This window comes from Ischnura elegans, chromosome 11, assembly GCF_921293095.1.
Source record: "Ischnura elegans chromosome 11, ioIscEleg1.1, whole genome shotgun sequence".
NCBI lineage: Eukaryota > Metazoa > Arthropoda > Insecta > Odonata > Coenagrionidae > Ischnura > Ischnura elegans.
This window is the reverse complement of record NC_060256.1, coordinates 38,661,873-38,677,984: the sequence shown is the minus strand read 5'-3', so window position 1 is coordinate 38,677,984 and position 16,112 is coordinate 38,661,873. Positions and strand designations below refer to the sequence as shown.

At 39.0% G+C, this 16,112-nt stretch overlaps 1 protein-coding gene across 1 annotated transcript; it reads right to left on the bottom strand.

The window, feature by feature from the left end:
- Positions 1-4,142: 4,142 nt before the first annotated feature.
- LOC124167742 (protein-cysteine N-palmitoyltransferase Rasp) lies at positions 4,143-16,062 on the bottom strand. Its single transcript, XM_046545754.1, has 8 exons — positions 15,400-16,062; positions 15,151-15,326; positions 14,869-15,063; positions 14,553-14,768; positions 8,367-8,725; positions 7,536-7,737; positions 6,095-6,236; positions 4,143-5,202 (listed from the first exon to the last, which is right to left on the bottom strand). Exons 1-8 carry the CDS (start codon positions 15,494-15,496, stop codon positions 5,042-5,044), a joined length of 1,548 nt encoding a protein of 515 aa, XP_046401710.1. The 5' UTR covers positions 15,497-16,062; the 3' UTR covers positions 4,143-5,041.
- Between the last annotated feature and the right edge of the window lie 50 nt (positions 16,063-16,112).

Sequence of the window (16,112 nt, the reverse complement as noted above, 5' to 3'; positions counted from 1 at the left end):
TTCTGGTCCCAGCTGTCGGCGTGTGAGGTGACCTTGGGGCGAGGCTTGAGCGCTGTTACAATGCAGCACTTGGCTTAAATAAGGATTATTATTCCCCTATCAAACGAAGGAAACTTTCCGAACTTAGGTATTTTTAATGTGTGATTATTAAGACATGTTTCCCTGAGCTCTGTGCCTCATGTATGCATTTATAATCTCATACAATGTTAAACTCCTATCTACTCGTATAGAAACTAGGTCCCTGTGACGTCACGTGGAGTGGAATCGCATGGGCGCCAATCTGGCCTTTTTCAAATGAGGTTAAAATTGACCGTTGCCATTCGTCTAAACTGGGATTTCTCAAACCAAATAATTTGTATATTATGAATACACTATTGGTGGGTAAGGAATCGCAATCAATGCCTTCGTTTTCTTTGATGAAGGAAACCACCCTATTGTTAGACATATGTAATTGATTTGCTATCCTCAATGCATGTAAGGACAGTACAACAAAAAGTTGTTAAAATATTTATTCTAATTAATTCTAAATAATAAAAATCCCTGAATTATCCAATCTTATTTCATCAATCAATTTTATGTATATGTATTTTATTATGATAGGCTACACATTTTGCCAAATCTTCACCATTCAGATACAGGAAACGTGCATGTTAGTATTGGCTATTGTAGAAGTAGCAGGCTTGTACGTTTGACTTTTTTATTCTTGCCCGCTCTCCCAGTCCCTACAAATCTTTGTAACTCAAGCTCATTTTCTTGAGGATATCCTCCCTTTTTCACCCAAACAAGTCCCTTCCTTGCTCAGTATGGACTACTACGTTTACGTGGTAACCCCCCAGGGGGGTTACCATGTAAATTGCATATGTGACCCTTTAATGACAGCTGCCTCACCGCTCACAGCACATTCCAACTTGCACTATGCGATTTGGTGGAGTCGCTTTGAGAGAAAAAAGGAGAGGAGGCAGCAGCAGCTTTAGCACGTGACTAATATCCACTTCTGATCATGCGTATGGCCTTCAGCAAGCTTCCCTCTTTTGAACCGTGTGCGCCGTTTTTAAAAAGCCGTATTTGAACGGAAGTTATGGCACGGAAACCTCACTCTATTTTTCTTACTTATTTTTACGGCCGATTTTGAAGACTTAAATGAAAATCTGCCCGCATTGAATGCATTTATGCATTTTTGAGAATGCATTCATTCAGGGGCGCATCCAGGATTTCTCTCTGGTGGGGGGGCACAAGCAAGGCCGTATCCAGGATTTTGTTCTTGAGGGGGGCACAAGGATACCTCGTAATACAAAACGGATGCAATGATAATGGGACCATATTAAAAATCTTGCATATTTTTAAGGGTCTGGGGGGGGGGGGGGGAATGTGCCCCCCCCCCCTTAGATCCGCCTATGCATTCATTTTATATTCTCTTGAAAAACAACAATATTGATTCCACTGAGAAGAAAGTGAAAAATTGTGAAATATAAATTCATTAACCCTTTCGAGACCGCGGATCAGACTGCTGTACCGAGCCCCAAGAGACTCTTCTTTCTCGTGGTACGGAGCATTTTTGGAGGGCATTCGTTAAGAAGGGTCTCGCTGAACCTTTTTCGACCCCTCCATGGTGGGACTCCGCATTATCTCGGACTCTGAGAGTAGTTGTGCTCCCTCCTTTCCGGTTTTATGACCATACCTGCGGCATTGGTTCGCGGTCAACTTATGTATTGCTTATATGTATTTAGCAAATGGATAATTATTGCTTGCACGTAAATTACAGACATAGAATATAATTCCTCATTTTTATCTGAGCATTGTCAAATTTTAAACGAAGTTCTAAGGCCATTATCAAAGCATTTAACGCAGCAACAATTTCCATGTTGATGTTTATACATAACTCGAGATATAAGTTAATATTTGTCGTAGAATTTCGTTTAAAAATTCTAAACGCTGCTCAAAAGACAAACAATTCAATTCTTAGTTTATATTTCTTGAGAAATGAACAAATATATTTATTTCGAAAATTGACTCTATAAACAATTGTATGACCGCTGTCCCTTACCGCTGAGAGGGGTTATAAAAGACGAAGGGTCCGGGTACCTGCTCCCGGATTCGGAGGGTTAATCCTAAACCCCGAAGCGTTGGGTCCTGAGACAAAGGCGACCTAAACCCACGACCGTCCTGAAAGGGGGAGAGCTAGAAAACGTATATATACGGGTTTCGTTTTCTTGACCGGGAAAATCTCACACGTATATATACGCCCGTGGTCTCCCGGGTCAGGAAACGTCCACACGTATATATACGTGTACGGTAGGGAAAAGGTTAATATGGAAAGTTGTTTAGCAAATTAACAGTGTGGTTTTGGTGATATGCCATAGGAGAATCTTTCAAGTGGCATGAAAAGGTGAGCAGTGGGCTACCTGCGAAAAGTGCCATGTGCTCCCTTTGACCCGCCAAACGTGTGATGAGCCACACACAGAAAATGTTTACAGAAGGAGTCGTGTGTGCATGGACTGCAACACGCATATTGTGCGCTGAGGAAGTCGTGAGCGCCGGGATTCTGACTTCCCTCGCACAATTCCAGTGCACAGTGTGCGCAAAGGGAGTCGTGTACGCATGGAGTACGACTTCTACCGCTCACGACTCCTACACAGGGGCGGATCCAGGATTTCTTTCTGGGAGGGGCACAAGCAAGGCCGTATCCAGGATTTTGTTCAGGGGAGGGCACAAGGATACCTCGTCATACAAAACGAACGAAATGATAATGGGACCGTATTAAAAATCTAGCATATTTTTTAGGGTCTGGGGGGGGCACGTGCCCCCGTGCCCCCCCCCTGGATCCGCCTACGCTCCTACACATACAATGTGCCCTGAGGGAGTCATGGGTACTGGGAGTCTGACTTTGCCTCGCACAATTTCAGTGCACAGCGGGAGTCGTGTGTGGAGGGAGGGAGTCGTGACTCACCAAATAAGACTCTCTTGCCTCACAGCTCTATCTACTGAGCCGCACATTTAAACTGACTCACTTGCACATTGCCCATCACTACATGTGACCTCACTTCATGGAGATATTTAACAGTTCAAGTCATAATGCTGTTACTGCCTACAGATTTTGATGAATTGAATGTTGGACTGGGCCCAGTGGCAGCACTAGGGGTGGGCCCGGGCCTATCCAAATAAGACGGACAAATTTCTGAATCAGAGTCCAAAGTTAAACCTTATTTTATAAAAATAAAATTAATTGTATACAGTTATAGGCATATGGAAAACCACCCTGTTAATAAACAATTTTGTATCACCCATATTAACTCCATAAAATAAAACAAATACAATCAAAGTGGAATTCATGACAACGAAGGCCCACCCATGTAACTCAAGCAAGAGCCACTGCTGTCTGGGCCACTTCAGTTCATAGGCTCTTGGTTCTTCAGCTCAGGACCAGAATTGGAATTGAAGCTGGGAAGAATTGATATGAAAATATTTTGTCTGCCATTTGAAACTTTTCTGGAGCATACTTACATAAAGTGTAGTGATTGTATTGATCCACTCATTTGTGTGATAACTCGATGCATTATTTTGATCATTTTTCATAATACAGTAATGAAAATCATTGATAGCTTTTGAAAAACAAGGTCTAAAATTATGTCATAAATGGTACAAATTCTACAAAGGTAGCAGGGAAAAAGGATTGATTAGATTAAATTGAAGTAGAAACTTATGTTTTGGCTGGGCAGACAGCCAAAAACATATGAAAAGATCAAGTGAAGTTGTTTTGGAAAGTTGTCAGGGGAGTTTAATTTTTTATTTTAGGTTTAAGTTCTCATAAAAAAATGTGTATCATGTTAAAAATTTAGGGTACAATATTATTTATTAGGATAGAAATTTTTAAAATAACTGATCCTCCTCCTCGTGTCCTCGATAGTCCTCGTGGAGCATAACATGCATGCCTTGCTGAATATATCTGTATAACAAACTGAGAAGTTGCATGTTGACCCAAAGGCCCTAGTAGCCCTAAATTGGCCAAGAGATTTTTTCACTCATATCTCTACAACTCTTTTCATCCCTTAAGGGCCATGCAGATCCCTAAGTGTTGAATAAACACTATATCAAAAGGATGGAATACTGGAATACCATAACGTATATTCAATAAAAAATAGCAATTAATTAGAAAAGTGTTTATTTTTACAAAAGACATGATATCACAAGAAGACCCTTAAATCTCGACTATTTTAGTCAAAAATAGCATTTTACAAATCAAGGTCCTCAAGAAATAGCAAATATTCAATTGGACTGGACGGACTTCAGCTTAAATGTGCACAAGTATTCCAAAACTTTTCTCAAATCCTTTAGCAATTACAATTAGCTTCCCCCAAATTCAGTTTCAAACCATAAAAGGTTTAACAATGACATTCGCAACATCAGTTTTCAAACGGCCAAGTCACAAACTGGCCAGCAGGGTAAGGCTTCGGCAAATATCAATCTCTTATCTCATAAAAACCATTGCCAATGCATAAATTACCTGAGCCCTAGCTGCTGAAGCAAGGCTAAGGATTTAAGAGAGATGAGCCATAGGGATGTATATAGGGACATGCTTATTATCCAATATGAGCAGAACTTATTTCAGCATCAAATCTCTTGGTTTGGAAGATCATTCCCACAATAATTCCCACAAAAATATCCATCATAACAATAGCAGTCCTAAGGATGTAGATGAACAGCAATTTCTCCAGGGCATAGAATACTCTCTCCTCAAATTGAGCAGAATTTGATGCTTCCTGTTTCCGTAAAGCTTCCCAAAGAATATGGGAGATGGATGAAACTCAATGCACAAAGATCATGCATTAAGACATCCTGCATAGAGAGCATAACATAAAACTCTTCATAAAGGGATGCTTCATTGAGATTTCCTCCAAGTCCTTGGTATGACTTCATAGCTTTAACTCTATCATCCAATAAACTGAGTTTCTTTTCCTCAAACTCAACCTTAGCCAAAGCTAAAAGGCAACCCTAAATATAGATTAGTATTACGAGGCATTCATTTGAGAGAAAAAACAATTTCTCACAGACATTTTGGTTTATCTCTGCTGGTTGAACAATGCTTTGTTTTCCCCAATTCTTTGCTTCCACCAGCCTTTTGTTTTTCCCAATTCTTTGTGGCTACTGACACATGGCAACAGCAATACAAAAATAACAGAACAAAAATGGTCACCCCATTCCAACCTGCAATAAAAAAGAAAATGAGTGATTTTTTTTCAATAATCAGGCAAGGATTTCATGGGTGAGGGGTATCTGATGTAAAAATGTGTATTTGTTCCCAGAACACTTAAAGCTCTGTATAGCACCAACAGCACATACACTGGTTGCTAAAGAAAAATACATACTGGCTTCAATCAATTTTATTCCTCTCATAATACTTTTGTAGAGAATGAAACCCTTCAACTTCTTTCCCTTTGAAATGATTCTCATTCACATTAATTACCATAGGAAAAAAATTCCGGACAAATATGTGACCAACCAGTGGGTGACACCTAGCTTTGGGTCACGCCTTACAATTAATATGGTTGAATGTGTAAAATTTAAATGGTCCAACTTCTCACTTGGCTGAATAGTGAAAATTACAAGAAAAATTAATTCTGCCATTGCCAGGAAGGAGGTCTTGTGACCTGCCAGGGGTTCAAGGCACAGTAAATACATTTGCAAAATAATTTCTCCAAGAGGTGATGGCCACTTCCTCAAATTCGGCAGATCAGCAATCTTTGACAACAGTAAACTCATATGTATTTATAATGGAGCAATTTTTACTTCCCGAACACAACATCAAATGAATAATTAGACACACAAGCTACACACATTTTTTTTCTCCTGCATAACGTAAAAATCTTAATGTGAGGGTTATGGAGAAAAAAATTATTTACAAAAATTTTATAATTTTTTTATTTTTTTTTATTTTTTAAAAAATTATAAAAAGTACACACTTTCATTAAACTTTGAGTTTCATGATGAATTGAGGCAAATTTAATTTCATGGATACAATGAAATTGAGACACAAAATGTCAGAGCAATGATAATGTGGGGTAACTTATATTATAAATGTGTGAGGGCTAAATTTTACCTTCCAAAATTTTTTGAACAAAAATATTTCCAATTTCCATTCCTCCAAAAAAGTAAAAATTGGAAAGGGCAGACATCATAAGAAGTGGACTTGCAAGGAGAGCATGAAAGCGTTGGGACCAGCCAACACTGAACCACTTGAGCTGAAAATCAATAGATGATGATCAATTAAAACATGAGTTAAGACACCATAAGGGAATACAAAAGAAACATGTTAAACTCTATCTTGTATTTTTTTATGTAATTATTTTTAATAGTTGGATTATTGTTTTACTTTTCCTATTTCCTCCACTGCAAACATTTTCTATGGAAGTGCCATCCATCCATTAAATCGATGCACTCACTTCTTTCTGATTGTTTCCTAATAAAGGGTGTTCAAAACTTAAGGTTATATACAATTGTTTTGTGATTCACTCCAGATTGAGGCACATGCATGCAAATCACAGGCACATGGGTGTACCCAGAAGGGGGATAGGGGAGGGCAACTACCCCCCAGAAGGGAAAATAAATTTAGTTCAAAACAAAAAAATTATGGACAAATTTTCCTTTTGAAGAAAAATTATATTAGAATAAGACATATGGAACTAAAATTAAAATAATTTTTTCAAGCAAATAATTATAAAAACTAATACATTGTAGTCATAATTTCCTTAAAATTGTTGTTTCATTAACCTTTTCCGTGCAAAATAGTTACAACTTGAACAACCACAGCTAGTTTTTCCCCTCCCCCCCTAGTTTTGATTCTGAGTACGCCCATGCACAGTAGGGGTCAAGATCCTTTCCATTTGGGGTATGTTAGAAACTGATTTGTATTATTCTGATCAGTTGCATTATGAGCAGTTTAAAAATCTTCATTCCAACTGCTAGATCAGCCATTATTATTCTTCAAAATGAAATATTTCAAATACACAAATTCTGATTGAGTTGACAACTACTCAGAATCAACCCCTTGTTATGACAACTGTTCAGAATATGGAGATGGCACCTATTGAGCCCATTGACCACCTTCATGGATATTTGTTTATGTTCTTGGCACAGATGAACTCATTGTACAACCCCATGTTAAAATATTCAGAGTGCGCAAGGCGACTTGATATCAATGGAAATTATGTACTCCAATTGGTTTTCATTCCAAATGGTTGATTCCAATAAGCTGCAACGTAAATTGGAAGTTTTTGTGTTTGAATTTTTTTCCTCCAACGTCATACAACAATATCACAGAATATAAATTATCAATATCACAGAATGTAAATTTTTAAACATAATGAATTTCCATTAGGTTGCTAATCAAAAGAAATCAATCATATGGAATGAAAACCAATCAAAGTATTTCTGACAATTTTCAAGCACACCCCTTCTGGAAAAGGAACTGGCCCCCTAACCTGAATGAGTGAATTTCACATATTGCTTTACTTTGAGTAGGGACATGTCCTCATGCATACCTCCCAGTGCTGATAAGTTGGTGTCATATAGATTGTTTTTGCCATCGCTTCTATTGTGATGCCCAAAAAATTGAGTGTGGACCAAACCAGGATGTACAGGTTTGTGCCATGCCAAATGTACACGAATGTAAAACAAAGGAATGATGAAAACAATTTTTTCCTCATTTTTCGTGTTTTACCACATGCAGGGATGAATATGTACCTGAGGAGAGAGACGACAAAAAGTATTAAAGCCTTAAGATGAGATGCCTGAATAACTCAGGAGTTTATTCATGTTAAGCAAATATGTAATCAAAAGGAATTAATAGGTTAAATATTATACATATTTAGAAGGAACAGAAAAGTTTTTTATGACTCAGGTTTAATTCTGTTTATATTGCTAAATATGAAAAGTAATGCCACCATGTATACTCCAATTTTAATAACTTCCAACCATGGTTTCAACAATCTATGCCGTTAAATTAACAACCCATCACTGGCACCAATTCTGAAGTCCAGTTACTAGATATAAAATCACATATAGAGCAAACACGAGTATAAGTCATTTATTAGGTAGTTTATGCTGTACTAGAACTTGAAAATAGTACTTAAATATGTATTAAACTTTAGCAGAACCTACTTTAGTTTCACCTACCCCTAATTTATTGAAATACCACTATTATGACTTAGCTCGTCAACACCAAGGTCCTCAATAATAAAAGTGGAATGTACAAAGTGATGTTTTTTCCATCTGAATTGGTCAATTTAAAATTGATCTATTCATAGGTCACTTTTGCTCATTTCTTCATCAAAAAGAAAAACAAGCTGTATGTTTCGACTAGAAGAACATACCTGACAAGAAAGGAATATAGCCCCACATCAAAGTACTTCCACATGTCAGAGTACAGATGTATTCGCCCGATGCACTTTGGGTGTGGTGGAGCATCATATCTCTCAAGACGGGCAAATGTGGCAGGTATTCCATACAGAACTGTGTACTTGTTCATGAAGAACTGCCCCATGCAGTAGCCAAAACCAAAGAGTGTCCACGAATCCATGCCATAGACAACGTCTGGTTGGAAGGCCAGTGCACTGCAGTAGATGTAATGCAAGCTGATCTCATTGAAGGCTGCCCATGAGCAGAAACGAACCAAGTTGAGAAGAAAGGATTCCAACAGTGGCCAGTCCAACCTCTTCTTAGGACATGATCCCTGTAGATTGATTTCACATGAATTTGCATCATAAGAAATTACCTCAATCACTACATCTAATTTTCAAAAATATTATATAATTACACTAATTTAAAACTAAATAAGCACAGCTGCATTAACCCTGCTGGGCACTACTATATTAGTATACAGAGATAATTTAGCTTTAATATGCTCACTTGAGAAAGGGAGAGGGTTAACTGTTTGAAAAAACAGATCTAAAACTGTTTTACATCTAAATCTTTAAAAGAGAATGCCTGTTTGACTGTCTGCTCTGCATTTCCAAACCGCTGCACACATTGCTACCGAAGTTAATATGTATGCACGTACACCTCATGCCCTGGGTTGGAGGAAAATGGGACCATCTGGCCTCACCCAACCCAGGTTACATAAACATCAGTCAAGTCAGTCATGCTCCCAAAGCCTATAGTGCTACTTCTGGTTGTGTCTGACACAGTGATGCAGCGAGGGGGGGTTTAGGGGGTTAAAACCCCCTCAGAGCTCAGAGAAATTTTTAAATTTAATCCATTTTACTTAATGGATTAGTATTACGTATATAAAAGTCTTAGGATTAATCAAATATCCCTCAGAAAGTTGTAAAACTCACCATTTGGAACTATTAATCTTAAAAATTTCCTGGAGGAGGGCCCCCACAACTCCCACTTAACCTGGCGGGTATGCAACACCCCAAAGTATTAGTTACGCCTAAACCCCCCCAGCCTTAATTTTTGGCTGCACCCATGGTCTGACATATCCTTTGCATTGCTTTCTTAACTATTAATCTCCTCGGTGCAAACCTTCTTGCTAGAGAAGAGAAGGGTTCATATGACGTATTTGATCTACAGATGCACATAAGCTGATCCTGCAGAACACAGAAATCATTTTTTCCATTGTGGGTAAGCTCTTCTCAGGATTCCCACCGGTTTAATTCATCCATAATAGCCAACCTTTCAAGCTCCGACTCAGGACTCAGGATGACACTGCTCCGCCCTGAGGATGAGCCCCACGTCGGAGCTTGAAACGTTGGCCATTATGGAAAAATTAACCCGGTGAGAATCCCAAGAAGAGTTTACCCACATTATTCACTGAGAAAGCATCAAATCATACAATTTTCTATTATCAAACCATACTATTTTCCATTGTTTGCTGAACATATGTATACCATCATCATACCTGCTTTTTCCCTTTAAGAAAATATCCTGCTGCGTGACCATGAATTCCAAGTTCCATGTTTCCCACTTCTCTGGGTATCCTTACCATGCAAAGCTGGGTTTCTTGCAAGTTAATCCAATAAAGGGTATGTTTTGGGTTGTAATGTGGAGGTCATTGGCGGATACATATGGGGGGCATGCACATTCCCCTTGTGGGGTCGCCCGTATTGCCTAACATTGCAGAACTACAATCGTAACTTTTATATATAATAAGACAGCATTGTGTTGTGTAGGTGTATAATCAGTTAAAATAAAACTTTCTTAACACTTTGAGTGCCGGTTGCTACATTTAAAGCCCTACTGAAAAATCCAGCCATTTTTACTATATTCGTACATTTTTTAAATCATTAGCATCAAAAATATATTTATATCGATGTGCATTTCAATAAAAATGGACTTTGCTCTTCTTTATGAATGAGTTGAATAAAATTTATTGCTAATTTTTAAATTTATAATTTAACAATGAAAACCTACAGTTTTTTAAAAATAAAAAAGTTGCAACATATGATGTATCGCCATGACATGCATAATAATTTTTTTAATACGCTCAATTTGATCTATTTAAAGCTTTGAAATCATAAAAAAGCATTGTTCCAAGCAAAGCATTATAAATCCTGGATGACAAAAAAGGGTCAATGCACCCTCAACGAACGGTCCATTGGCCCAAAGAATTTTCACACTAAGTGGCCTAAGGTGAGGATGCCGGTAGCTACAGAGGACTTTTCATCCTCAAGACATAAAGTGAACTCTTTTTCCATCGAGCAGTTGATTTTTGAAAAAAAACAGATCCCCTAAGCAGTAAACTGGAAAAGTACCACGGGCGAAATATTACGGCTTCACGCATACAAAGCCAATTAAATGGAAAGACGTAATATTACGTCCATGGCAATCCTCAGAAGGATTAGCAGGACGTAATATTACGTCCATGGCACGCAAAGTGTTAAACTTTGCATGCGATTTGATTATTTTCATTACGATAAAGTAAAGGTAGCTCAAGATATCTTTTGTGCCCCCCATCGAGTATTTTCTGTATCCGCTACTGGTGGAGGTACATCTGCTCCGAGGTTAATCCGGCCAATCACCCATCCCAGACCACCCTGCCTCCCTATGCCATTTCTGCTGGCCATACAGTTGGTTAACAGGGTGCCATAAAAGCTTAAAAGCAGCCTGGGGCAGGCAGTCTGCTGGAATTGTCAGAAGGAAGCAGGCATGTGTCCTGGTGATATGGAAAGGGCACAATGAATTTTGATCGGGGAACTTTTTCAAAATAGATGTGCCAGCAGTGAAACAGTCTGTGACATGTACATTTACATAAATCTGTGGCGTAACTATGGGGAAGAGATTAGGAAATAAATCCCCCCTTTGAAGCCTCAGAGAAATAAAAAAAATATTTAAAACTATTGTCTAGTTTTGAGATATAATAAATGCATCTGCTTAAAGTTAAAGATCATTTATTACTATCATCGCAGTGAGACGAGTAACTGAATACTGACTGGTGACTAACCCCCAGAATACCCGTTGCCTGGGGGAGGTTGCCCCCATCCTCCCTCCCAGTTACACCACTGACATACATATTACCTTGCAAGCCACTTCCATAGGCGAGTGGCAATATGCATTAAGACATCAGCTGTTAACCAGTATGTAATACAAAAGTTGAGGGGCTTTTTCCGACGATTCCTAAAAGATATGTTCGTGCGAACTTCGTAATTACGAACCTCCGGTTTTTCGGTCCCGTGAACTTCGTAATAACGAGGGTCGCCCGTAGTGTTTCCATACGGTACCACTAGGAAATAAATCTTTCTCATTTCTTCATAACATTTGGATCTGAAAACGTACAGTGGTTCTAAGCTGATGATCTCCACGTCGCTCTAAAAGATACCTGTTATTAATTGCTCAAACAATGCAAGCCTAGCACTTGGACTCCAAGTCTCCAGTGGCTCCCAGTATAATTTGCCAACAAGCCGTGTATCACTCTCTACTCGCTCACAGGAGTTTTTGACTAATTGAATAGCTTTCCTTGGCATTTAATTTAGTTTATGGTTTTTACCTGGTAATTCAATTTAATTATATTTGGGTGTTATCTTGAGTGCTTGCTTCATATTGGAGGTATTCCCTGATGAATGTGAATCATATCACTCAGGCCTTTCCAATTGGTGGACAATCTGTGGTCTAGCCCGATTGTTTGGTAGTTCTCACTAGCTGGGTCAGTCAGTTTATGAACAGTATATCACAGACTAACATGGTGGCCAAGCCAAGTGGTAGTGGCCCTATTACACGAGGCTGCATTGCCTGGCAGCCCTATGTAACAAGTTCAGTAAGATACATTGTCTTTCCACTACTCTCTGCCACCTGTGGCTGCCGACATGGTCGCAGGGTATGGCAGGCAGTTTTCGCCACCATCAGCTCTCATCTAACAAGCTCCATTAACAATCAACACTCCATGATGAGTAGCATCAACGACATCACAGCTGGCTGCATTGCCTGCTGGCAAGTGTCACGAGGGGCTTAAAGTGTACGAATTCCAAATGAACCCACTCGAATAATTCTTTTCTAGCTACAGCCTTGAATGAGAAAACCAGGCAAATGGGTAGATCCAGATTTTTTCTGGGGAGGGCATAAGGGTCTAACAGTCAAATGATCCCCTCATACTTGAGATTAAAAACGAGACATGTATTGGCAAATGGAAGGAAATCCAGGTGGCAGCACTAAGTTAGGTGTCATGGCCGAATAGGGAGGATCGCCCACTTTAGTACGTTTGTTTGTGTGGAACGATAACCTGCGAATACCCGAGTTTTATGTTCTTATTGAAAGCGTCATTGTTCTTATTGACAATTGCATCTGGAAGGGAATCCAGGTGACAGCACTAAATTAGGTGTCATGGCCGAATATTGAGGATCGGATGCATTAGTACGCTTGTTCGTGTGAAACGTTAGCCGGCCAGCACTATACCGTTTAGCCGAATATCAATGGCATTATGATGAAAAACTTAGAAGGAAAAGTTCATGAGCAACAAAATGTGCGGTATTTATGATTGCACCGACCAGTGTGAGACAAAAGCTATCTCTCTACATAGATTCCGCAACACCCCTAATTTGGGAAAGAAGTGGGAGCACGTCATGAGAATGGGCAAGAGTGAGCTAGCATGCTAGTTTTATTTAAGAAAAAAACAAGAATAGGTCATAGAGAAACATATGAAGGCATGACACCTTCATTGTATCATTTAATGCCTACTTAAAAATTGTTCGCGTAAGTATGGAGGTGTCAGAGGATGAGATGCAGACGGAAAGAAGGTTGAACAAACTTGCAATAACTATCAATGAATTTTCAGATATCCAATAAGCCAGGAAAGTTAAGGTTGGGGAAATGATTCGAATCGCGACAACTGAGAATTATATGAATATTCCCGGCTGACTACCCACCAATTGCCGGGACTAAGTCTGCTTGAGACAAGTAATTTCTCCCAAAGTCGCACAAACTTTTCCCAGGCGATCCCCCCCACGATCGCCGGGACATCTTCCGCCCGGGGGCCCGTCAAAACTGGGTCGGCCCTTAAAACATCTGTCTCTTTCTCATTCAATAACTAGGCCCTGCTCTTCCGTATACGATGCGGTGCGAAACCCCGACGTTTCTAAGGCCTGCGTGCTTCGTTGGGTTAAAGGATTTCTCGAGTCGCTTAGCCCAAATGGCCAAAATTCCGGGGCCGAGGCACGGAGACCCTCGCGCGACCCGTCTCGCCACTTCCCCATCGATCTTCGCTAGCCGGTGAGAGTCGAGTGACTCCACATAGCAGTCAAAACGCCAATGCAAGGGGAATTCCACTCACGACCACACCGACGTCGAATTCCCTTAAGAAGAATAGATTATTGAGGACGGATGGCTTATGTGAGTAGATGCCTATCATATTGTTTGATGATTTTAATAATGATATATCTCTTGTAATGATGGTGGATAAAATCGTCAAACAATACACACGAAAACGGAAAAAGAAGCGCCAATTTTCTTCTGAAAAGCTTGTATCTCGTGTGACATGCCATTAATAACGCTTGTTTGTATGCTAAAGCCCATTGCAAGAACCAAATACTCCAACAGTGCTTCAACCATGACAGGTTACAGCATTCCACCTCATAGCCCTCAACGAGGGACCTCTTGATGTCTCTATTGAACTCCAAAACGTCAGATGTGGAGAAAATTACTTCATCCATTATTCACAACTGAGATTTACCATAAACATCAGTATTCGCTTCACAAAATTGCTGAAAACACATCCGTTTCGCACACCGCTAGGCTGTAGCATTAGTAAACAAACCGGCCGATCCTCCATGTCTCATTTCTGAAATTGGCCACCAGATGTCAGCTACTTTGATTCCTGTTGCCAATAACAGTTCCCAAATGAAATATTCTCTTCATTTTAACATGAAAGTTATCAATATGAAATTAAATTATTAAGACTCCATAATACTCAAAACAAAACGAACGTAATGATAACAGAACATATACAAAAATTTTTCCATATTTTAAGTGTTGGGGGGGGGGGAGAAGGGGGGCACGTGCCCGCCCTCTTAATCCACCAATGCAGGTAAATCATACTTTAATTGGAGAATAATTTCAATACCACTCACCCTGTAAAACTCTTTGTATAGCATGACAGGACCAAAAAAGAACAATGGTAGGTAGAAAACATATCCAAGCAGATTTGAAATTTCCTCCTGCCATATTGCACTTTTAATACAATCCACTGATAGCTTCTCCAAGCAAAAACTGATGCAGCGTAAATGAATCCAAGACAGTGTAACTGAAACCAAATACTGAGATGTGTGGGGAAGGTGATGTATTTCCTAAAAAGAACACCATTTGAAATATTAGGGGAGATAAAAGAAAATGACTACATCGCATTAAGAGGTTCCAATTCAAATACATACTGAATTCAGATCATACCTCCATTTTAGTCACCGGATGCATGTTCAGCAGGGTAAGGAATCCAATACATGATAACCATACCATACCCTTACTTCTCAATTGCAAAATCAAGAAGAAAACCAATGGTTGCACTAAGAACATTAGCAGAATCGATATGCCAAAAAAGTATATGATGCAGGTACTTGTGATCAAGAAGTAAGAATGCATTAAGTACTGAAAATGAAATTATTTAAGATATTAATCATTGAAATAAGAAATAATGCTTTAAAAAACACATACGTGTGTCTTCATCCTTAATACCTGATTGCACAAGGAATTCACAACCCCTTGCATTAAGGTATGGATCACAAACCATGGAGATACTGAACAAAGCATAGGAAACATTGAATTCCATTCGAAGTCGGACACATCCTTCATACGGCTTGTAATAGGCCAACCCACAGAAAAATCATCATATTGTGTGTTTTGAACAAATCCTGTAGAATTGAGTCAAGGGTTAAGTGCAATGGAACATAAATATTAATATAGGTCCAAAAATATTGAACTTACTGTTTCCTATTAAATATACTTTATATATGGAATAAAATATTCCTGTAGACCACACGCAGAAATAAATTATTATTTCGATCTTTGGCACATTAGCCATTTTTCATTATTAAATAGAGATATTCACACGCGATATTGTCATTCACGAGTCCTCCGGAGTAAGCAGAAGAACCTTATGGGAGGGAGGAATAGTACGAAACCAAACAGTTGTTACCTCCACGAATTTTAACAACCCATCAAAAAAAAAGATGAGCAGATTAATCATTCAATGACTAAATCTTCCAGAATACACTTATAAAACCGGAATTCCGATCCGCCCCACTAGTAGCAGTAAAAATGCTTCCGTCTTCATTGAGAAAAATTATTTCACAGTAGTCGTTAAGCAACATCGGAGATTGTGCCCAAAAGGGGAATTAAAATTACAGGGTAATTTCTTCAAACCGCTATAAAATTCACCCATTTATATCCATCCACCTTCCAAATAATTCCGGAAACAGTTAAACCCGTTAAGTAGTGCTATTTTCGAACTGAATCACTCCAAAATAAACTCTTCCATAATATCTGACAGCCGTCCACGTTGAAATAAAATTCCCTTTACATCTTTCTCAAGTCTTCCGGAAGTAATTTATGTTCTTCTTCTCAGGTTCTCAGCCTCATCCTGTTTTTCCAAACCCGGTTACACATGTACCGACATATAAACAATAACAAACCACATG